Consider the following 24,573-nt stretch of genomic DNA (forward strand, 5'->3'; position numbering starts at 1 on the left):
ATCATTTTTAGTAATGTTAAGGAACGATTAATTTCTGTTGGACATTTTACCAACTCACAACGAATTCAGCCGAATCTCTTGAAATTTGTAAAATGACGTCATAATTTTAATAGCGTCACAAAGAACACATGCACAATATTCTTTTCCCAAAATTTTATTAGAAATATATGACAAAAAGTGCATCTTTTCATCTTTTGTTGTTGTGCGAACAATAATCTGCGTAACGTTGGACATAGGGTTTTTGTCGTAATGTTCAATAATCAATAGAGCCTTATTCTAGGCAGTAAGAAAGGGAATTTTTAAAATTCTTTATTACAGTAGATAATATATTTAATTTCATTACAAATTTCCAGCTAATAACGTATGAAGAAAACGACAGTTTCTTTATGACATATAAGATTCTGATATTACAGTACCAACACCGTGCGTAACGTTACTGTAACTCGACGTTAAACAATATAAAATCAATCCATGAGTAAAGAATTGTTTCAAAGCCTGAATGCGGACGGGTAAATTTTGGACACAGGGAATATGGATTTTACAATTTTGGCAAAGGGGTATGCACTCATTGTTATCATATTGAGATGTCCTGTAGGGAAAAAAATTAGATTACCAAAGATGTAATGAATTTTATTAAATATATAAGCAACTGAATAATGAACGTTAATTTTCACCATTTGTAATATGTTATGATCTTAACCATACGTTGAACTTTTCAAACAATGTGAACATTATTTATAGAATGTCCTTCCAAAATACAAATCTCGATTAATTTTAATTGATTCATTTTTATAATATTTATGTTTAAAAAAGAGCGGATGACTTAAAATTTGATGACAATATTAATGCTTTCATATATACATGTACCTAAATTCTACTAAATACAAAGTCTCTAACATCTGAGGTTCAAAAGTTAAAACAAAAAAAACAGAAACAGGGAATGATCGAATTTTAGACAGGAGAAGAACAAATCTGCGATCCCAGGGCACAAACTGTTATATCGAAGTAGATCTTCGGCACTTCAAGAAAGAAGAGAATGCGTGCAGTCAAAAAGTAAAATTTTGCAAGGTCACTCGAGGACGAAAAGGTAACAAACCATTTAATTGAGTGAAGATGCTCGCCAATAAAAGATCAAATATATCAATACCCCCAATTTACGATTTGTTCGACATATACTTTGCCGAACAGAAAGACATTTTACTACCCAAGTACATTTTGTTACCCAAGTACACCAAACATTGTTGAAATCAGAAATAAACACATAACAAATACGAATAAATTTGAACAGGATTATCTATGGAAATTCAACGATGATTTATCTGTCTGGTTTTATGGATAATTGTTTGTGGTATCACAGGCGGAAGGTATGCTGGTTAAATGTATACAGTTCAGCCCAGAAGTCGTCGATAGAAACATGGACAAGATATCTAAGGTACTGTATTATATGATTAGGAAATACAATTAATTCCGTCAGGGAAGTTTTTTAAAAAAGTGTTTTGAGTGGGGGAGGGATGTTACTGTTTTGTTTATTTTATCCCTAAACTTTTATGGGAAAATAATCGGGATAGGGGGCTTTTGTTGGCCGGGCTGCAGCTAAATAGCGCGCGGGAAACCGGTCACTGAGAACTATACCTTCTCGGTATCATCGTTTTTTTCTGACTCCTTTTCAGATAGAAAATTTAACAGAAGATAAAATTGAAGGTAAGTATTAGTACGGTACACGTTGTTTACTCTGTTATAAAAAATTAACTAATTAAATGTACATGTGTTTATAGTAGGCTTATAAAATAAGGAGATGGGCGAACATAGCGTGCAGAAAGCCTATAGCTTCAAATATATAAAAATCATGTTCAATTTGTGAATTCAGTATTTAGAGTAAAGTTCTCATTATTGAAATTATGATAAACAAAACTTTTCTGAGAAAAATTTTCTCGGAAAATTTATTCTTTTATTAAAAAAAAAATAATGTGATAGTCGTGGGGGTTCGAACCCTAGCAATAAAAATCCTGAGCATCATTTTCTTGAGACTAGCACGCTAACCACTAGACTAGGCAAGATCTGATGAATAGTGGCATTTAAATCATGTTTGTGATGTGACCCTTGACTTAATGGACTACAAGTATTTCTCGAAAAGATGCGAATGATATGTCATAAAAGTATATTTTTAAGATATAGTGGGTCTTTGCTCCATATTTTAGGAAACCAAAAAATTTAAATTTTTATGCAAACTTCTAGGATTAACTTTCAAAAAAATGGAGCGAAGACCCACTCATATCGAAAAATAGTGTTATAGTATGAGAAAATGACTCTTTTTGCCCTCTTTTGTGTGTGTACAATATTTCATAAGCGAATAATTTCAATCTTTGTGAGATTTTTGCAAATTGTAGAGATTTTACAAAAGTATATTTTAATGTAAGATGTAATATCAAGGAAAATTTTGTTTTAATTGAGATTTAATTTTTCACCTTCATGTTTGTCACACTATAGGCTTTTCGCTCGTCATGTTCTCATATATATATATATATATATATATATATATATATATATATATATATATATATATATACATGTATATATATATATATATATATATATATATATATATATATATATATATATATATATATTGAATTGTGTTGTTCGAGACGTTACCATATACCGGTGAAGGGGTTCAAATTTATACCTTTTATACCTGCTATTGAGCAGAGAGGGTTCTTTATCGTGCCAACGCCTACCGTGACATGGAGCTCGGTTTTTAAGACCCACATTTACAGCTTCTGTTTAATGTGAACTTGAATTTTGATTTTCGCTTATGACGTTGCACTTGCACGGCGTTGAACGTCAAAATAAAAGGCATACTTTAACCTTTCGACCCCTGTCCATGTTATAGTGTTTTGAATGCACTAGCTATCCACAAATTTTATAAGCAAAACATGTGTGAAATGTAAATATATATATTTATATGTATTTTAATCCCAGAATACAGAGAGGCATTCAAACTGTTTGACAAAGACGGAAATGGCTCTATCACGACAGGGGAGTTAATAACAATACTAAAAAACTTGGGACAAAACCCCACGGACGCCGAAATTCACGAAATCGTCACGGAAGTGGATGCCGATGGTAAGATCCTTATACAGATTATTAGGTTGATAGTTATTTATCTCAACCCCCCACCACATTGTCAGGCCAAAGAAAAATCTTAAATATTAACGATTTTATGTCCTACAAATTTAATAAATTTTATTTCCGGGTCCAAATCCCCCAAAATAGAACGATAGGCTGTCACAAACACGTTGTATCGTTTTTGAAAGGGAGGGGAAGCATCAATAAAAAAATCGACAACTTACCTAAACAACTTTGATTAGCAAAAAAATGTCAAAACTCGAAAACCTACTTCGAGTGTGTGGGTCTATCTTCTTTCACAACTAAATTCTATTCATACATTACCACAATACCCTTAATTGACCATACTGCAACAAAAAAAGTGGGGGGGGGGGGAGAGAGAGAGAGCAACCAGCATTTCAATGAACATTTTCAACAGTAAAAGGTTATGTTTGGAAAAAAAGTCCCCCGCCCCTCTCCCAATACTACGCCTTTTAAAACTCAATTCTCATTATTAGAGAACTCTAGACGTGTTTTGAATGTGTAATTCTGGGCCAAAACAAAAAATAAATCAATAAAAAGAACATTTTCATATTTTGGCATTACTTAATAAAACGCTGAAAAGCAGATAAACATGAAATAGAAATTTCTTATTTACTGTTGCAGGCAATGGCGACATTGACTTTCCTGAATTTTTATTACTGATGTCAAAGAGAGAAAAGGATGAAGAGACTGAAGACGATTTGTTAGAAGCTTTCAGAGTGTTTGACCGGGATGGCGATGGTCACATCAGTACAACAGAACTAAGAATGGTGATGTTGAATCTTGGGGAAAAAATGAGTGAGGAGGAGGTGGAGAACATGATGAAAGAAGCAGATGAAGATGGCGACGGCCAAGTCAATTATCAAGGTATATCGCTCTAGTTGCCCGAATGGGGCGTTTCGTTTCAGAGTCGCAAATAATAGTTGATCCTTACGTGGCATTTTCTTATCCGAATGCGGGACTTGGAGACTGATCCTTCGGACGACCGCATAAACAGCGAAGATGATGGCGCAAAAGAACCTTCACTGTTCAATAACCATAATTTTGAGAACAGGTCTAAATTTCCAGCCCTTGAAATGCACTTGGCGTCCCAATATGAGTAAAAATTCTTATAGAGATAAAAGCAAACATTAACCTCCACAAAATAAAATTTACCATTTGGAAATGACAAGATTATCATGTAATTGCCATATTTATTGTTTATCCGATACAACAACTGGGTGATTAGGTCACTTGATAAAAATTAGTCGTCATTGGTCACAGAATTTTCAGTTCACGGAAATCGGAGTATTTTTTTTACCCAAAGAAGGTGTGTTTTCCCCTTGATAAAAATTAGTCGTCATTCATTTCATCACAGAATTTTTAGTTCGCGGAAGTCGGAGTATTTTTCTTTTACCCTAAGAAGGTGTGTTTTTTCCCTACATGGAGAATACCACATTTTTATTTCGTTTTGATTTTGCTGAAAATTCCAGGATCAACCGTAGACTTTTTATTCACGAGGCCATACATTGTGCTGCTACGCTAAGTAGCCATTTCCCCCAAGAAGTCTCATTATTATGCCATTTAAGACATTTGTTGTTATCCGTTTTCGTCGTGCATATTTAATTATCTTGTTCTCGGACGATGCAATTCTGTTGTCAGTATAAATTCAGCCCATTTGTGTGATAAAACAATCAACTCACTATTGATTGATTGATTGTATGTTTAACGTCCCATTCGAGAATTTTTTACTCGTATAGAGACGTCAACGTATGCCGGTGAAGGGTCAACTCACTATAAAACAAAATCAAAATAAGAAAATTTCAATCAGCAATAAAAAGGCGCAGGCTTCATTAATTGTAAACTAACCATTTAAAGTTGATAGAAAACTTTATAAGACAGTGATACAATTGGTTGCTTTTTTATGACCTATTATCTTAAATCTATCCTTTTGATCTTGAAGAGCTGATGTAATAAATTTAAAGACACAGGTTTGGAGAATCATGTATTTTGGTCTTTTATCAAATCAATACTATTGTAAAGTTAAGTGTTTACACTTAAAAAAACATACATGTATTTATATTTTCTCTCTTCTTTACAGAATTCGTCAAGATGATGACAAATAGAGAGTAGTCAATCAGAAAAAGACCACTTGTTTATGTTATATTTGAAATAAATATCTTACTTTGGCTTTTTTAAGACTCTTATTTTCCTCGGCCACATTTTAATATCATGCTTATGGAATACAGCGCTCTCTCCAGAGTTCTGGTGATGATATTTTATAAAAATTCAGTGTTAGATTTATGACGAAGAAATTACGGAAATCACTTGAAATTGAACATGGCTAATATTCTGTACTTTTTAATGGTCTTTGCTAATTTTTCTAACATAAAAATAATACAGCAAGACAGGAACAGGGTCACCTATTGTACAAAATAAAAATCAAATACAAAACTTGTATTTGACCAGGACTGTGAAATGGTAATGAAACCATTTAAAAAATTCTTGAAATTTGAAAAAGCTGGAATTGAAATGTTGCCATATACTTATTTAGGCTCGTGGAGACATTAAATCTCTTTTTTTTTTGGTCTCTCTGTTTAACATTGGTCTTGAATGAGAAAAGGTAGGGATTTCCCATGTATGTTGTATGTGACTAGACTTTCCCGAATGTACTATAAATATCTGACAATCTTGACCTTATAGTTTGTCTTTATTTTTCTAAACTTTAACCCTGGCCGCAACTTATAAACTTAAAGAGACAAAATTTTCACATTTTATATACATGTACATGTATAAACCTTGATAAGATATTTCCAGACGAACTATGATTTAAGACCTTGACCATCAAGTTTGGCCTTTTCAAAACTTCCCTTGGCTGTAGTTTTTGCACCCGAAGAGACAGGACTTTCATATTTTACAAGTATGTTACCTATGGCAGGACTTTTCAATTATACACGATTTTGACCTCATGACCTTGACTTGATTTTATAAAATTTACCGGTATCCTTTGCTCCAGAAGAGTCGGGACTTTCATGTTTTCACGGAGAAGACCTTTCCGAATGCAATATGATTTTAACCTAATGACTTTGACCTTGAAGCTTAACTTAATAAAAAAAAACTCAAACCTTGGCCAAAACTTCTGCATAAAAACAGGCTACTTCAAATATAAAACGCAAAAGCGAGGGGACATTGAATCTCATTCATCTGTCAGTCTGCCTGTCACAAAAAACTTGAACCTTAATTGGTTATAACTTTTGAATGAGAAAATAAAGGGCTTTCATATTTTACTTATACATTACATGTGACCTTTCCAAACATACTATGGTTGTTGATCCCGTGGCCTACTCTTCAAAAACTTTAACCTTTTTCATAACAAAATATACACGTAGGGTTTTCATATTTCACATGTGCATTACCTGTGACAAGACCTTTCCAAATATACTATGATTTTTGACCCTGTGACCTTGAAGTCTGAACTCTTTTTCAAAATTTTAACATGGGTATTTTGAATAAGATACGGCTTTCATATTTGACATGTGCATTACCTGTGAAAAGACGTTTCCAAACATGCTATGGTTTATGACCCCTTGACCTTGACTTTCAAGTTTGGCCTAATTCTCAAAGAGAAAATAACACTGGTGATAACTTTTGAATGAGAGATAGGGTGTTCATATTTGACCAGCGCATACCTGTGTCAAAAAGTTTCGACCCGGTGTCCTTGACATCTGATCTAATGCTGAAATATTTATCATTGCTGTAACTTATAAAGGAGCGAAGATAGGGCATTCATATTTGACACGTGCATTACCTGTGACAGACATTTTAAAATGAACTAGATTTTTACCCTAAGACTTTAACGTTTGACTTGATTTTCAAATAAAAATTAACGTTGGTGATAAATTTTGATTGAGAGAAGATAGGGAATTTACATTTAATATGTGCAAGACCTTTCCGAATGTACTCTTGTTTTTGATCTCGTGATCTTTACCTTGAAGTTTAACCTACAGTCTTTTTCATATTAATTTTACAATGATCATAACTTTTGAATGAGAAAAAAATGGGGCATTAAGATGTACATTACTTATACACCACATTTCAGAAAGACCTAGAATTTGACCTACTTATCAAAATTTTTAACTTCGGTCATAACTTTTGCTTCAGAAGAGATAAGGCTTTCTTTGCCATAACTTTTATTATATTTTGGCATTTGGGGTAGGGTCGCCCGCGTGGCGCAGTGGGTAGAGCGTTCGTTCTAGAGTCGCGGGTTCCAATCCCACTGTGGGACGTGGAGACCGGTCCTTTTGGATGAGACCGTTGTCGCAGTAGGGGCTGGCACGAAAGAGATCCCTCACTGCTCAATGGCCCTAAGTGCCGAGCATAGGTCAAAATTTGCAGCTCTCCACCGGCAAGTGGTTGCGTCTCCATATGAGTGAAAAATTCTCCAGAGGGACATTAAACAATAAACAAACAGACAAAACATTTGGGGTAGGGGTTATATATCTCTTGAATATATTACCGGGAAAGAAAAATTTGTTGCAGGAATAGTAAAATCTCACCTTGAAATATTTTTTTTCCCAAAGCTGTATCCTATTTAGTTTATATAGACTGGTAAGAATTATAAAGTCGTCTCTTTGTTTTAGTGCTGGGACTTTCTCGTCAAAGGCTTTCTCTGAGTGTAGTTTTGGTTATAGTGGTATTGATTAATGGCAGGTTTTAAGTGTTTTTTTAGGGGGGGGGTGCATTCAGACAAGATGTTACGTTCTGTTCCTTTCCAGATCTTTGCTGTCCTAAATGTACCATCCTTTTATTTACATTTCTGCTGTTTTCATTTATTTATTTATTGCATTTATGACGTTCTATTCTGGTTGTTCATATTCACCTGTTGAAGTTTACTCTCTCCATTTTTTTTGTTATTGTTTGCAAGTTCTGCCTGTACATGTACCTTTTTATTAATTAATCTCTTGCTGTGGCCTTCAACTCGACATTGAGAAACATCAACGACGTATTATCATTTAACAATAGTTATTTCCATTCATATGTCGACACGATAAATCCCAGTGAGCTTGAAGTAAAAGATACCACAGAGTCTTAACACAACTGTTCCATATACGGGTATTTTATTAGAAAAAGACGTTAAAGGTCATACAAAACGATTCTTAACACTAGGATTTTACTTTTTAAACATAAAGATTGATATGAAAGAATTTCAAATTTTATTCAGTACAAAAAATTGCCTTTGCTTCGCTGAGAAAGAAAGCGTAAACTTGTGCACATGATAAATTTGTTACCTGCTTATCGTTCTTGATTTTGTGGTTTTATGCCGTCACAAAGACCAACTGAATAACGCATTAGACCTAGTGTAATTTTACTTGGAATTTATTTCACGATTGGGACAGAATTTTTTTTATATTTTCACTACTGCGAAGCACGAGTGAAAATATCCAAAAACCCTGTTTCACGAGTGATATAAATTCCATATTCATCTACAGAACATTGAATTTTCTGTTTATTACATTTTCTCTGATTTTCCCTTTGACTCTGTCTTTTCGTAACACGCTGTGACGTCATAGTTGAGCGCGGTTGAGACTTCATCATAGCTAAGTGATTGCAAGATTAAAAACGTTTTAAACATGTTTTTTTAACAACATATTTGGAGAAAATTTGGCAGTTTTAGTCTCTGTCAGTGTGGTTCATTTACTCTCTTATATCAGGCCAGGGAGTTTTTTTAAACACTCTTCGTGATGGGAAGGAAAATCTCGAGTTTTCAATGACGCACTTCTGATATTCTCACACGGTTCAAGCCTAGCATTCCGACGGTCCGATAGTCCGACATGTTGACCATCACCGAAAATTATAATAGAGTTAAAGTTTATTCCTGTCAGACATTATTTTAAGGAAATTACGAGATATCGCCTAAATCGTCACGGTCTGATTATAAATCAGACAATGCTGCCTTAATTTTTATATATGCTTTTTGCGACGGGATGCTCCACCATCATTTACATTTACTAAGTTAAACGCAACGAGAGAGGCTAGGTTAAAATAAACAGCAGTTATATTTATTTTTACAATTTACTTTTAGTCCAAAAGAGACAAAAAATCCTAATATTGCCCGGAAAATCATAACGTATTATTAAGGTCTTCCGTCTTCACGGAAGACCTTATAGTGATTCTACTGTTTCTAATTATTATTAAGGTCTTTCGTCTTCACGGAAGACCTTATAGTGATTCTACTGTTTCTTATTAAGGTCTTCCGTCTTCACAGAAGACCTTGTAGTGATTCTACTGTTTCTTATTATTATTATTAAGGTCTTCCGTCTTCACAGAAGACCTTATAGTGATTCTACTGTTTCTTATTAAGGTCTTCCGTCTTCACGGAAGACCTTATAGTGATTCTACTGTTTCTTCTTCTTATTATTATTATTCTTATTTTTTTCCCCAAAATTTTGTGCAGGCGATTTCTCGAAAACTATTCAGTGGTTTTGGATGAAACTTTTAGGAATTATGCGTCGTCAAATGGACTTTGTTCATCAGAAGGAAAATTTGGAAAACTCGCTTCCGGTGCCAAGTTATTGACAGTTTTCTGATTTTAAAATGAAATTTTGTCCCCCCTTTTTTTCAAAAATGGCTTAAGATATGAACTGGAGACTTGTTAGAGATGATAGGTTATGTCTTCTAGATGAGGGGAATCACCTTTTTGTGCGTCGTCTGTACTTCCGGTCGTTACCGGATGCGAATTTAAAAAAGTCGAATTTTTAAACTTTTTTGTTTTCTATATTTTTCTTTTATTTTAATAAGGTTAATAGAGACTCTTCTGAAAATGCTTAATATATAATTTATATTAGAATTGATCAATCCAAACTCTAGATATTTGCATTTCTAAATTTGAAGCGGGTCCAAAATGGCGGCTGTCTCCGTAAACTCCGATAAGTAGGTCGGAATTTACGGAGTCAGCCGAGCGTTTGTTTGAATGGAAGTACCATAAGGATCAAAGAAATGTGAAGGAATTGTTGGATTGTCACAATTACGTTACAATTCTGTTTCGAACTAGAGTTTTAATCCGGGGTTTCCTCAAACGTCTACTATAATTGTTCTTGTCTGTATCTCAAAGTAGAAAAACGACATGACTACAAGTGGAAATACGATAACTACAACCTTTTGTTTTACACCACGGAAAAACTGATCCTAAACCATGGTTATAAGTAATAGCTTTTCAAGAAACTTGCCTGACTAAAGCAATCAATATATAGTAATTATTACGTGGCAATTGTTTTTTCCCCATGCAGGCTTGTGTCATATTAAATGAACAGAAAAGACAAAAATAAGAAAACCATTTTTTTAAAGATTGTTTAATGAAGTTGATATAAATATTTTTATTCTAAAAGATGTTGTTATTGAACATAAATGGTATCAGATTCCTTGACCGTCGCAGGACGAGACATGATTTTGGGCGAAACATTCCAGTCTTTTCATGAATGTGTAACTAATCGGGATAGTCCACTTCGGGGGTAATCAGGAAAATAAAACTTGTAGAAAATCTTACCTAAATCACTGCTTTAGTGTTACTTATCCATACGATGTATAATAAGTACAATATGATAAATATACTTTCTCAAGCTCAATATTCAGGTTATAAGAACATACATTTTGAAATTTCATTGAAGCTATCACCATTCAATAGAAAATACATTCCAAAGGAAATGCGCGAATATTTACCCGTGACGTTTCGCGCGAAATAATGTATCGTGTCCAACCTTTCGTAGTAGACAAATGGTCTGATGCAGAAGTATATAGAAGTGCAGAAAAAGATTACATGGACATGCCTGTATATGGAATTCCATGAAATAAAAAGTTGAATACATAAAGAATAAAAGAAAGTAAACAGTATCATCAGAGAATGGCTAAAGATATGAATATGAAACTTTCTGAGGTAATAGAGCATCAAATGTAGATATGGTGATCGACCATTATTTTTCCGGTCGCAAACGGAAGTGAATTCAAAAATGTTAAATTTGCAACTTTTTGTTTTTCAATATTTTTCTCTGGGATTTACAGGGTTAATAGAGAGTGTACTAGGAGTTTTATGTATGTTTTCATCTTTTTGATTGAAAAAGTTTGCAGAGATTTTTATAAAATTTACTTCCGGTCGAGTGTTTACCTGTCCTCAAAATTAGAATTTGTTCTCACAATATTGCTCGGCAACAGTAAACGACTGAAGTCTAAAACTTTCAGGTCTGATAGTCAGTCATCAGTTTATTTGAATCGTGAGAAAATCTTGTATCGCCGTTACTTCCGGTCGTGACAGGAAGTGATGCAAAAAAGTGAATGGTTAATGGTTAGCTTTCTTGGATTTTCACGCTGAATTTCTTTTATCACTTTTTCAGCGTGAATTTTTGTTTTTATTTACAGAATCGGACGGAAGACCTCTCATTGCTCGCAATGAGTTTCTAGTTATTATTATTATTATTTTTTAACAAAGTTTGATCTCGGTCAGTTAAAGAGCTCGGAATAATTCAGCCATGTAATAAAAAGTTTTGGCCAATTCATGTATATGAGTTTTCAGTTTTATCCCTAGTACTCACTGGACCCTAAAATTTCCACGACATATCCTAACAGTTCCCTCTAAGCATAAACAGAGCTTCTTTGATGTGGTGTGTGTTTATCATGTGTTTATCGATAATGCTTAATGCAGTAACTAATTCGTCAAGAGTTCTCTGCCCACGGTTATACTGTTTTTTGAGAAGAACTATCCTTTTCTGTAGCCCCCTTCACTTCCTCTTTGTGGCAGGTCGAGGCTCCCCACGTGTTGCTGCCCTCTCCTCCTCCCTCTGCAAACGTTCTGCAGCTACCGGCACCATGATGAAGTCCTCTTTGCTGAGAAAAGATGTTTTCAATAATGTCCTCGGCAAGATGATTTCTCATTTTGTCTGCTTGGTTTGGACGTAGATGTTGAGATGTAAATTTTTGATGGATGGAGAGACCATGCTTTTTATCCCAGTCATAGGCATCGATGAATTTTTCTTAGACAAGTGTGATGGATCTGCAATGAATACTACTGGATGGGTACCATAGCAAGGATTGAAGCCAGCCATATCAGATCAAGGTGATGGAAAAAGCATATTGATGAAAAATCTGTTGTTAGATGCACCACCCAGGGAAGTGTAAATAACATGGAGCCCCCCCCCCCCCCCTTTGTTCAACAGCTTGCACTACATCCAACAACATTGCATAGATTTGTGGTGCATTGGCTTGAGTAGTGGGGATAGTGAGCAACAAGAAAGTGGAAACCTGTCAGGCCGTGGAATATGAATTGAATGACATGGTTTGCCAACAGGTATTTGGAAGATTACATTATGTTACCCTCAACTCCTAAGTCAGTCATTCCTATTAATTTGCAGGATCCACCATGACGGGCTATTTGAATATCTTCCTGAATTGCTATTTCATCCAGGCCCCAAGACCATGAACAGACTTAAGTCAAAATTTCAAAACAATATAACTTTTGAAATAATTTTGATAATGAAACAAAATTTTTATCATATATTTGAATTTAAATGTTATATAAAATTGCAAAATTTTAAGCAAATACATGAAATAAAACTCAAGATATCAAAACTCCAATTTTTGATTTAAGTCTAATATTCTCAGTTCATGGTCTTGGGGCCTGAATAAGACCTCCGTAATAGCCCTTTTGAGGATTATTATCATTCTTAGCCTGCATGAACATCCATTGAAGCATGTCATTATTGACTCCAGAAGTTTAGTAAACAGTTTTTATATTTTGATAATGTATTTACACTAGGTAGAATAAGTTTTTCGCTAAAACAGAGTTGCTTATAGGCCCTGGGACTTCTTGTCCAAACGGATAATGCTAATTGCATAATATCAAAATCCCATTTTCTAGATTTAGTATTGCTGACACCTGCATTGACAAGTTGTGATTTTATTAGTGCAAGTTGTCCTTCTAAATAGGGTGCCACCTGCTTGAGATACTGCACTATTTCAGTTGGAGTGTTCAGAACATGGATGTTGGAGGAGGAGGAGGCGAACTTTTTGTGGACTGTACCACTGGTTTAGATTTTGTAGCAGTGGATTTAACACTACACAGACTTTTACAGTGGTGGTATGTGACAATTTCCCTTTCATACACTGTAGAGAGTATGTACTTTAATGGTGAGAATTAATTTGAAGAATGGCATTTTCTCTGTGAGTTGTGAATATATTCATATCCAAAAACTTTTAGTAATGAACCAGTAAAATGAGCATGCATGTATTCGCCACTGAGAGCATCGTGGCAACGAACCAGAAGTAATAATTATACCCCCGCTCCGAAGGAGAGGGGGGAATACTGCTTTACCCTTGTGTGTCTGTCCGTAACAAATTTTGATCTCAGTTTTCTCAGCAACTACTCATCGCAGATGCTTGAAACTTTAGCACACTCTTTGTTGAAGCATGCCATATAATGGGATTCATTTTTGTACGAATCCGATGTCAACTTCCTGTTTATCCGTTCGTCTGTTCGTACCATACATAACAAATTTTGGTCGCAGTTTTCTCAGCAACTACTCATCGGAGATGATTGAAATTTTAGCACACTCTTTGTTTAGGCTTGCCATATGGTGGGATTCATTTTTGTACGAATCTGATGTCAACTTCTTGTTCATCCTTGTGTCTGTCCATAACTGAACTTGTGTACATTCACATCAAAGCGGGGGTATTACTAGTGAGCATTGGCTCACAGACTTCTTGTTTTGTTGCTTGTTTCTCAGCAACTACTCATTGAAGAGGCTTGAAATTTTAGCACACTCGTTATTTAAGCATGCCATTTTTAATGGATCCGATGTCACATTCCTGTTTATACGTGTGTCTGTCCGTACCATACATAACACATTTTTGTCGTACTTTTCTCAGCAATTACTCATTGCAGATGTATGAAATTTTAGCACACTGTTTGTTTAGGCATGCCATATCGTGGGATTTATTTTTGTTTGAATCCGATGTCAACTTCCTGTTCATCCTTGTGTCTGTCTGTAACTGAACTTGTGTACATTCACATCAGAGTGTATATTCACATCAATGCGGGGGTATTACTAGTGAGCATTGACTCACAGAATTCTTGTTCTCGTGCGGCTGTCTTTGAATCTGACGCTAAGGAGGCCTAATATGCATGTATTTCTCGGGGACTATTGAAATTGACATGTGAGGCCTCGTGTAATTTAAATCTATTAGTCTACATTTTTAAAATCTAAATTTACAATTTTATTTCACAATGAAATGGAAATATAAGGAATCACTGTCTAGTTAGTCTAGTTCGCCCGTTATGCAAATTATCCCACGTTTCCAACTATCGTTGATGCCCTGGCACACTCTACTAACTAGACAGTGATTCCTTAAATGCAGCACATTTTGTTTTATTATAACTACTTGTATTTAATTTTGCAAATTCATTTACAATTTTTGGTTGATTTTGATAAATTTTGATGCAAGTTTATATCACTCAAACATACATGGTTTGTATAATGGTGTGTTTTTACAAGAACAGGTTCATTCGTTTTAATTTATTCAAAACGTTTTGTAACATGATACCGCCTTTCTCTGTAACAAATGAAAATGTGTTATCATCTGATATAAGAGTTATTACATGTGTGTATAGCAGAGTCATAACTTCAGCTTATAAAGCTTTTAGGTGGGAAAACAAGGTTGTTCCCTTTTTAACCCCCTCCTTCGCACACAAACACACACCAATGTACGTTTACCTATTTTTAAACAAGGTATAACTGATAGGTATCATAAAAGATCAAGAGACTTTTTCATTTTAAAAGTTAAAGAACATATTAAACTTTATTGATATGTTTATTTTGAAAATCATTTTGTCTAGCATTTTTGGTCTTACAAATTCATTTTCACTACAGAAATTATGATCGTGTAAATCTGAAGAGGTAGAGGAAAATTAGACAACACCCGATGAATTTTGCAGGTACTTTCAGTAATGGTGCAGCAGAATTAAGACAACCTACAAGCAGAAATTGTTATTCAAATTAAATTTATTTAATGTACAACCTTGGATAACATATAGGAAGTCAGATTTCAGAGGCTTTGGAAAATATACTCTAATTTCTTGGTCTTTTGAACTCTCTACGCCGGTAAACTATATGTAAATTCATTTATTTTAGTTTTAATGTCTCGGTAATTGAAGATTTGGGGGGCGTATAGTTTTTATCTGTCCGTCTGTCTGTTTGTCCTCAAAAACTGTAATCTTGGCTATAACGTTTGAATGGATTGTTTTAGAGCTTTCTTATTTCACATGTGTATTACTTGTGATAAGTCCTTTCCTCTTGACCTCGGAGTTCGACCTATTTTTGTAAAACTTTAACCTTGGTCTTCATACTTCACAAATGTATCCCAGTGATAAGACCTTACTTTGAGTCACATTTTTATTACCTCTTGACGTAGGAATTTAACCTTTTGAAAAATCATAATTTCTAGACGGTTGATGCTAGGGGTTTCATATTTCTTTTGTGTAATCCTCATGACGAGACCGTTCTTCGGGTACCAACATTTTTACCCCTTGACCTTAGCGACTGGCATTCTTCTGGAGAAAAAATTCTCCTTGGCTATAACTTTTGAACAGTTCGATCTAAGACTTTCATATTTCGCATGCATATTTCTTAAGGCAAGACCTTTCTTTGAGTACTAACATTTTTTATCTTTTGATCTTTGAGTTTGACTAACTTTTCCAAAACTTTAACCTTAGTCGTAACTTTTGAATGGTTGATACCAGGGCTTTCACATTGTACATGTTTATATCTTGTGATATGACCTTTATTTGGATACCAACATTTCTGACCCATAGCCTTGACCTACGGCGTATGGACATCAATATTTCACAAACACATGTTTTTCAGAAAAAAAAGATTAAAAATGAACTACCAAGACATTCAAATTAATACCTTTAAATCATAGGGTTCGCCAAATTTTCATGGTTTGAGGAAAAAATATTGGGTTCGATGGGATATGAGTTCGAGGATTTCTTCATATCACGAAAACTGCAAAATTTAAACCTCCATGACAAATAATGATATCACAGTATCCATGTTAAATGAAGAAGAATTTCAAAAGTGTTTTTATTCATAGAGCTTTTTACCTGGGACCTAAACCCTGCTCCAACGATATCACCATTGGAGCTACCGGTTTTTTTTTTAATCTAGCACAGCGTTTGCATGCTAGATATTGAAGAGGGGAATGCGATTTCCCGATAGGCTCTGCTGGTAACACAAACAATAAGATAAAGAAAGTATACATGAAAATTACCTTTGTTTTGCACAGTAATATGACCCATAGTCTCGTTCAAGCACAGGTTTTGCAGCTGAGTGTTGATATTTTGTAAAAAGGATTTCGCTAAAGTTGGTTTTCTGCTCCAAACCCATGACTTGGCTGCCTTTGCAGTTCCATTCGTGTTTTCATCCTTAAATCCATAGATTAAGGCATAATTCACATAATCGGTATTCATCACCCAGTAGTTCACAATCTCGTCTGCAATTGTAAAGAATTTCAATATTTTACAAAGTTTTCAACTTAAAATTCAAAATTAAATGAAAATCGTATTAACAATATCTACACGTAAATACATACACTGTATATGAGGTTTGGGTGGAGGGGGTAATCGTAATCATTATATAGGGAGCAAACCTGTCTTTTGTTCATCAAATAGTAGCTTTCCAGGTCTACCAGTAGGAATCAATGTTGACTGGAACGTGGAACAGGTTCCCAACCTCTGAGGATCTCTTGTTACAAGTGAAGAAATATTTATTAGTCCTTTTGGTAAAAGGCAAGTTAAATCACAAATATCTTCTAAAGTAAAATAAAAAGTTCGACTGATACGCTAGGGATTTTCGCCGATTTCGCTTTATTTCGAATTCAATATTTCAGTTTTATAAATTTGTGAGTCTCTGTGCTGGTCTTAAGGCCTACTTTTGTTTGATCACCACCGACTCATTATAAGGCGAGAAGGGGGTTGACATCCACGACAGGGACCGATATTTGACTCTCCGTCGAATGGATTACGAATTTAATGGTAAATACATATTTAAATCTAGTTGTAAATGTAGAAAATTAGTTGTTAGTTATATTTTTGCAGTCTTTGTTATTACTTGATGCTGAGTGAAATTTCCTGAGGTATTTTTGGCGGCCCTCGAAGAATAGATGCTGTCTTTGGGACAGCTAAATTAAATAGATATGACGATTTTTCTCAAAGTGTCTCCCTTTTAGTTTAGGCAGTCATGGCCCCCAGGGGTAAGGTGGGGCCGCAATAGGCTATCAAAGTTTTACACTGAAATAAGAGAAAACATTTAAAAAGCTTTTGAAGAACCACTGGACCAGTCATGTGAAAGCTTCCTGGGGGTAGTTCAGATTAATAATTGTTCAAATTGTGCCCCCCAAGGGGGGCGGGGGCAGAGGGCTACAATAAAGGATCAGCCTTACATGTGACGAAACGTTTTTTTTTTTTTTTAAATCTGAAGAACCTCAATAAAACGATTAATTCGCACACTATAAATAAATCATATGGATTTTTTTTTCAAGTTACGAATTCATGGTTACAGTTGGCTTAAATCCGGATCAAATTTAACATAATGCAGGTATATAAAAGAGAATTTTCTTCCCCATAACTGCAAGACCATGTTAGCTTAATTGAAGCGTTCACATGTTGTGTTTGTTTGTTTGTATGTATGTTGTTTAACGTCCCTCTCGAGAATTTTTCACTCATATGGAGACGCCACCACTTGCCGGTGGAGAGCTGCAAAGGACTATATTGTGTAGTGGCCAGTATCTGCCCCCAAAATAAAACTTTGATGGAGAAGTCTTTAATTATGTTCTAAACCAGGTGGATATTTGCAGACTTCAAAGCATTAAGTATTTTTATCAACTATGACATCATTAGTTAGATATGACGTCAATAAAATGACGTAAATTCCAAATTGCAATGATTTTGAGAGAAAATAGCGTATTTTACGTCGGTATTTTGATTGGAAATTACCGAGCGCAGGTCTGCTCAGACTAGATCTTTTGATATAATGTGTAGAATGATAATATCAATGAAATATGTGAATATGGTACCTGAGCAGGCTTGCGCTCTATAAATACTATAGTCAAAATTGAACATACTCTGTGCATTTTGGCCTCTATTTTAAAAATAACGGAAATCCAAATAGTTCGTGACGTCACAGAAACAAGAAAAGCCAACTAATTTTTCCAATTTCATAATATATTGTCTTAATTTGGATTATTTTATACAATATATGCACTTTTTCTCATTTCACTTACGGCCATTAAGCAGTGAGGGATCTTTTTCGTGCCAGCACCTACTGCGACACGGGACCTCGGTTTATTCGGTCTCATCCGAAGGACCGGTCTCCACGTCCCACAGTGGGATTCGAACCCGCGACGTAAGAATCAACTCCTTACTCCGCGACTCTAGAGCAGACGCTCTAACCACTGCGCCACGCGGGCGACTCACATGTTGTGTGGATTCAGAGACATTTAAAACATAATATGGGGTCACACTTCTCCCTGGGAATATAATAATCTTTTTAAAAATCTGAGCAAGAACAGCGAGGCCAAAGTTACTCGGGTAAGCGTTATGGTCTATAGGCATTATGTTAAATAATTTACACTGTTTACATACATTAGTGCCAGTACAATTTAAATGATTCGGATTTTTATAGCAAGATTTAGATAGACAAGATTGAAATACTGCTGTTCCCTAATATTTATAGACATACATTTTAACAGGTTACATATTTAATTTACGTCCGTTGAATGGGACGTTTAATGATGTCCTTTGTCAAGGATTACTACCACCTTAGCATGAAAAAGATCGTTCCCTGGTTTTCGATGAAGGTAGGGCTCACTGAAAATCTTTTGATTTAAAGATGAAGCAGGGGAAATCAAAAGAATTAAAATAGAATACAGTAGAAAGATCTGAAGAAAAAAGAGGCCCAAGGACCTTAACGGTCACCTGAGTACAATACAACAATTTAGAGGATCCATAAACTGATAAATGAAGCTTTGTTGCCCAAAAGCAAGAAAAATAGTATGATTAGCATCAACAAAATAATTGGTCTAGTATCTATCTGTCCCCCATTTATCACTATTACCATGCAGACTATTCCCAAAATGTCTTTTTTTTAACCCCATATTATTACTTCTCACATTGGCCTCTCTTGGCCTTTGAAGAACATTTAAAAGATAAGTTATTTTTGTCTCATTTTTATTCATCTATTATTTCCAAGTCATTAAATCTATGAAAGTACTTTGTATTATACAATAAATATTCTTGCATAATTCTCTTATTCTATTGACCTTTCAAATAATTATTTTCATTGATTAATTATCAAAGGTGAATGACAAAAGGGAATAACTTTGCTCAGCAGAATACAAGTTAATAGAGCCCTGGCCAGGACCAGAACACTTGACTAAATGGTCCAAGTGTTCAAAATTCTGGTAAAAATACCCTTGTTTATTAAAACTTTGACTCTGTTTGCCTCGAACATTCCCAGAAGCAGAGAAGATTTACAAAGAAATGCATTTTCACTATATTATTAAATAAATGAAGCCACATCTTTAAACCAGAACATCTAACTCATTAGCCATGAACTCACAATTCTGGAAGAAGCACCCTTTCTCAGCATAACTTTTACTTTATAACCAGTAGTAGAAAAAATATTTTGAAAGAAATTATGCATTTTCACTATATAATCAATAGAGCCCCCCCCCCCCCCGAACCCCTTGAATTTCACAATTTTGGAAAAGGCATTCTTCCTTATCCTAACCATGCACTTCCTTTGTTTGAAAAATACCCAGGAGCAGAGAAGAAGAGAAGAAGATTTTGAAAGAATTTATGCATTTTCCCTATATAATCAATAGAGCCTCACCCTAACACCAGAACCCCTGACCAAGGAGCCACGAAATTCATAATTTCTGTGGAGGCATGCGCAGCCATGCTCATCAAAACTATGTTCTTAGTTTATTTAATATCCAGGAGATTTTCAAAGAATTAATGCATTTTTACTATATATATATATATATATATATATATATATATATATATATATATATATATATATATATATATATATATATATCAATAGAGCCCCACCCCAACACCAGAACCCCTGACCAAGGGGCCATGAAATTCAAAAATTTGGTAAGGGCAACCATGCTCATTATAACTATGCACTAAGTTAGTTTATTCAATACCCAGGAGCAGAGAAGAAGATTTTCAAAGAATTAATGCATTTCTACTATATATAATCAATAGAGCCCCGCCCTAACTCCTGACCCCCTGATCCAGGGGCCATGAAATTCACAAATTTGGAAGAGGCAACCATGCTCATCATAACCATGTACTTACTTAGTTTATTTAATACCCAGCAGCAGGAAGATTTTCAATGAATTAAAGTATTTTCACTATATAATCAATAGAGCCCCACCCTAACACTAGAACCCCTGACCGTGGGGCCATGAAATTCACAAATTTGGAAGAGGCAACCATACTCAATATAACTATGCATTTAGTTAGTTTATTTAATACCCAGGAGTAGAGAAGAAGATTTTCAAAGAATTAATGCATTTTCACTATATAATCAATAGAGGCCCGCCTAACACCAGAACTCCTGACCCAGGGGCCATGAAATTCACAAATTTGGAAGAGGCAACCATACTCAATATAACTATGCATTTAGTTAGTTTATTTAATACCCAGGAGCAGAGAAGCTTTTCAATGAATTAATGCATTTTCACTATATAATCAAGACTGACTTAGATCAGTCGCGACCAAGATTCGAACTCACGACCTCCCGATCACGGAGCGAGCGCACTACCGACTGAGCTATCGTGAACGGTCAAAAAGGGGAGAAGGTCCTATTTTTGTTGAATATGGTGACTACTTGTGATCATTTAGGATTGAAATGCATTGATAGGTCACTAAATACAGTTTTGACTGTATCATTAGAATGAACTTTAGAGAAAACTTGTATTAACATAAAGTAATGACTTGGGAATCGAACTAGTCCCACCTACTTTGTCTACTGCACCGGTGTAGGTTAGATTTCTCAATTTTGAATCGAACTTTCTTGGACTGTACCTTGTCTTAAGATGCCGTTCCTACTGCTGCTTCTTGTGTAGTTGATACTGCTTTTCTGTCTTTTCGATAAGATATATTAAATTTACTATTAGGGTAAAGTTCTTACCTGTATGTTGTTACAACACTTATATTGTTGCCTTTCACAATGGAATATGTGTGAGTCACATCTTGCCATTCCTTGTTCTTTGGCAAAGGTGTTTTTGAAAACCACTTTATCTCGTACCAAACACCAACATACTGAAATTTTTACGATTGATATTCTTGAAATGCGCATTCTGAAAGAATATTTCCATGGGTAAAACCGTAATTTGGTAACTGGACATGCAAAAGCTCGTAATTTTAGCTATTGTGCTGCCGCAAGGTTTTCCGTACAAGCATTCTAGTTTAAAAAGTCTTATTTATGCATTAGAAAGATAGTCCCTATATTTTCTGTTTCATATGTGTAATGTCACAGTGCAGAATTGCATTCTAAAGTATTGACTATAACATGTTATCAGTGTAGACCACTCCACCCTGGTCATCTTTTCTAGTTCGTGTCTTGTGAATCAACAATCAAAAACCTACTTTAAATACGTATTGAAAAAAAAAAGAATCCTTTGAGAATTTAGACGATCTAACGATGATTATATATATTTCTAGGCTTTTATGTTTGTACGTCGTGGCACAGAGGTAATGCCAACGACACCCTCTCTTACCCATGAATTTGGAATTTAAAGATGAATAATTTTGGAGTTTACTTGAATTTTCCCTATATAAATGATGCGTACACAAATGATTCATTGAATAGATCATTAATTATTATTACTTTGAAACAAGACAGGAATCGTGATTTTAACGACAATGTGTCCGTGGGTCTTGACACTCCATGGGTATCAAAGCTTCTGGAACCTGAAATAAAGTCCACAATATGAAGAGGACTAATGTTCAAATTCAAGGTTGTCTTCACGATGCTTAAAAGTAACATTAATTTGTAAACGCAAAATATATCAACTTAGCCATCCTGAACACTGACTCTGGGACATGAAATTTCACATGTGGTAAGAAACTCCAGGCATACTGGCCACAGACATACAATATAACTACTCAGGGAATAAATCAGGCATGATGGAAAGGGTGGAGATAAAGAACTGTGATCAACCTAACAAATCTTTAAAATGATACAAGAGCAAAAACAAAGACCCCCTTAAAAACGCAAGAGGTGGGATCAAGTTCCTGAGAGGAGTAATATCCCCTCTCGACTGGCAACACACGTTTGAGCCCATCTTGAAAGAAGATTTAAATACAATGTATATGTAAACTGGACTCTACGTTATTTATCAGTCAAAATTGTACCAACATATGCATGCAGTATTTATATCATATGAATAAATAAGCCTAACCATTGGACTTGGACCAGGGTGACAGACTTTTTACCAATTCGTTAGCTGCTACTAATTATATGCAAACAGTTTTCCTGCTAGATATCCATACGATATATTTCCAGAACGGAACTGGAACAGACAAATCCAACATTAGCTTTTTAGTCCTTTCTTAACCAAGCAAAAAATTTACAGAAATTATGAAGTATTTATCAGCTCACCGAAATCTTGATAATCGATTTATAGCATTCAGAAAAAACGAGAAATGCTTACCTTGGATGGGTCAAAGTTTGACTGTACTGCAAAGTTTGAAACATCGCAATTGATACCGAAAGTGGAATATGCACCGTAACTAAAGATGCAAAAGACAAACGTCCATTTTCGAATGTAGCCGCCCATTTTTAGATGTTAATGAACAATTGTACGATGTTGAGATTACTTGTGTAATATTGACAGTGCAAAGATTACAGATGGTCACAAGCAGCTACTCTGATAACGCTTCCCTTTACTTGCTTTCGATAAGATTACATCTTTAAGATATCACTTAAGCAGATAAATAGTGTGCAGTTTTTAAAACAGAATGTGGGTGGTGGCTATGCTAATTAACACGGAGAGTTCTGTGTTAGAATGCATTCTTATTTCACCCGTTGTCGCAGTGGTTAGAGTGTTTCCTTTAGAGTCGCGGAGTAAGGAGTCCATCCTTACTTTGCGGGTTTGAATACACTCCGAGAAGGTGAAGACTGGTCGTATAAACCGAAGTCCTATGTCGCAGTAGGTACTGGCACAAAAAAGCCCTTACTGCTCGAAGGCCGCAAGTGCCGAATATTAGTCTAAATTTGCAACCCTTCACTGGCAAGTAGAGACCTGTCAATACAAGTGAAAAATTCTTTAAAGGACAAACAAACATATTATCACCCGTTATGCAAATATCCCACATTTCCATCTGTCATTAATGCCCTGGTATATGCAACAAACTAGACTGTTTCATTAAACAATTAACCACATCACCCATCCAATTTAGTGCATTTGAGAAATGTCGAATTTCTGGAGCCAAAAATTATCTCGGGCAGCTTTTGTCTTATATGGTCTATCTGAGCTCGTGTGCACCGACTTCCACTTGAAATTTCGTTCGCACGAGAGCTGACTCAAAACCAAACTAGGTGAGATAGAAAACAAGTCCACTGCTAAAATATTTTGTCCACTTTTAATTTTTTTTAAAGGTTGATGAGAAAATTTTTTTTTTTTTTTAAATGTTTATAGTACCGGAAATTGACGACCATTTCTATACAAAACATCTAAGCGACATCATAAATGTAAGGATAACCTTGGAGTTCTGTGAGTTACCTCCTCTGCAGTTATTTGGAAATTTGTCAATGTGACCTTGAACTTGCCAAAATGACCTTGGTTGAAAACTAGACGCCATTTTCACAGTATTTATGATTTTTCATACTCACTAGTGTTGTAATACATTCTTCAAGATTTCTGGTTAAACACTTAACAATTATGACCAACTTATGACCAAATAGTACTCCTAACAAGTGAAATGATATATAACACTCCATGTTCTATACAACAAAAATATTTAAGATATATCACTGAAAAAGTGGGGTACTTTATGTTATGCTGTTGCAGCTAAATATTGTCATAATTTTCCAGCTTTTGTTCCAGGAAATTCATAGAAGAAGCTTCTGATAATGGATGCAAAGCCAATGTGAATCCATCCCTCTTTTATATGCAATGTAATGTATTGTAAATCAACAAAATAGGGTTGAAAATATGTAAAAATGCAGGCTTGTTAAGTTTTTAAATAAAATTTCACCACTTGAACTCACAAATAAAAAGAAGACATCTTACTCCATTATTTTTATCCTAATTTTGTTTTGAAAATATAGTTGAATAATAACATTTCACCACTTGAACTCACAAATAAAAAGAATACATGTTACT

At 34.9% G+C, this 24,573-nt stretch overlaps 2 protein-coding genes across 2 annotated transcripts; one reads left to right on the forward strand and one right to left on the reverse strand.

The window, feature by feature from the left end:
• Positions 1-1,389: 1,389 nt before the first annotated feature.
• On the forward strand, positions 1,390-5,259 carry LOC133183067 (calmodulin-like). Its single transcript, XM_061318000.1, has 5 exons — positions 1,390-1,432; positions 1,671-1,701; positions 2,980-3,123; positions 3,772-4,014; positions 5,228-5,259. Exons 1-5 carry the CDS (start codon positions 1,415-1,417, stop codon positions 5,257-5,259), a joined length of 468 nt encoding a protein of 155 aa, XP_061173984.1. The 5' UTR covers positions 1,390-1,414.
• A 6,591-nt stretch (positions 5,260-11,850) lies between these two features.
• LOC133182848 (purpurin-like) lies at positions 11,851-23,025 on the reverse strand. Its single transcript, XM_061317693.1, has 6 exons — positions 22,900-23,025; positions 21,375-21,505; positions 16,816-16,910; positions 16,438-16,659; positions 12,487-12,597; positions 11,851-12,146 (listed from the first exon to the last, which is right to left on the reverse strand). Exons 1-6 carry the CDS (start codon positions 23,023-23,025, stop codon positions 11,851-11,853), a joined length of 981 nt encoding a protein of 326 aa, XP_061173677.1.
• Between the last annotated feature and the right edge of the window lie 1,548 nt (positions 23,026-24,573).

This window comes from Saccostrea echinata, unplaced genomic scaffold (assembly GCF_033153115.1).
Source record: "Saccostrea echinata isolate AGI-Se365-2 ecotype Australia unplaced genomic scaffold, CSIRO_AGI_Sech_v1 ptg000009l, whole genome shotgun sequence".
Taxonomy (NCBI): domain Eukaryota; kingdom Metazoa; phylum Mollusca; class Bivalvia; order Ostreida; family Ostreidae; genus Saccostrea; species Saccostrea echinata.

Coding starts and splice junctions, on each gene's coding strand:
- LOC133183067 (XM_061318000.1), top strand. Junction 1,702..2,979: donor AACAGAAGATAAAATTGAAG/GTAAGTATTAGT, acceptor TTTTAATCCCAG/AATACAGAGAGGCATTCAAA. Junction 4,015..5,227: donor CGGCCAAGTCAATTATCAAG/GTATATCGCTCT, acceptor TCTTCTTTACAG/AATTCGTCAAGATGATGACA.
- LOC133182848 (XM_061317693.1), bottom strand. CDS start 23,025: ATGGGCGGCTACATTCGAAAATGGACGTTTGTCTTTTGCATCTTTAGT. Junction 16,911..21,374: donor AGTGTTGTAACAACATACAG/GTAAGAACTTTA, acceptor ACTTGTAACAAG/AGATCCTCAGAGGTTGGGAA. Junction 12,147..12,486: donor GACTGACTTAGGAGTTGAGG/GTAACATAATGT, acceptor CACTTGTCTAAG/AAAAATTCATCGATGCCTAT.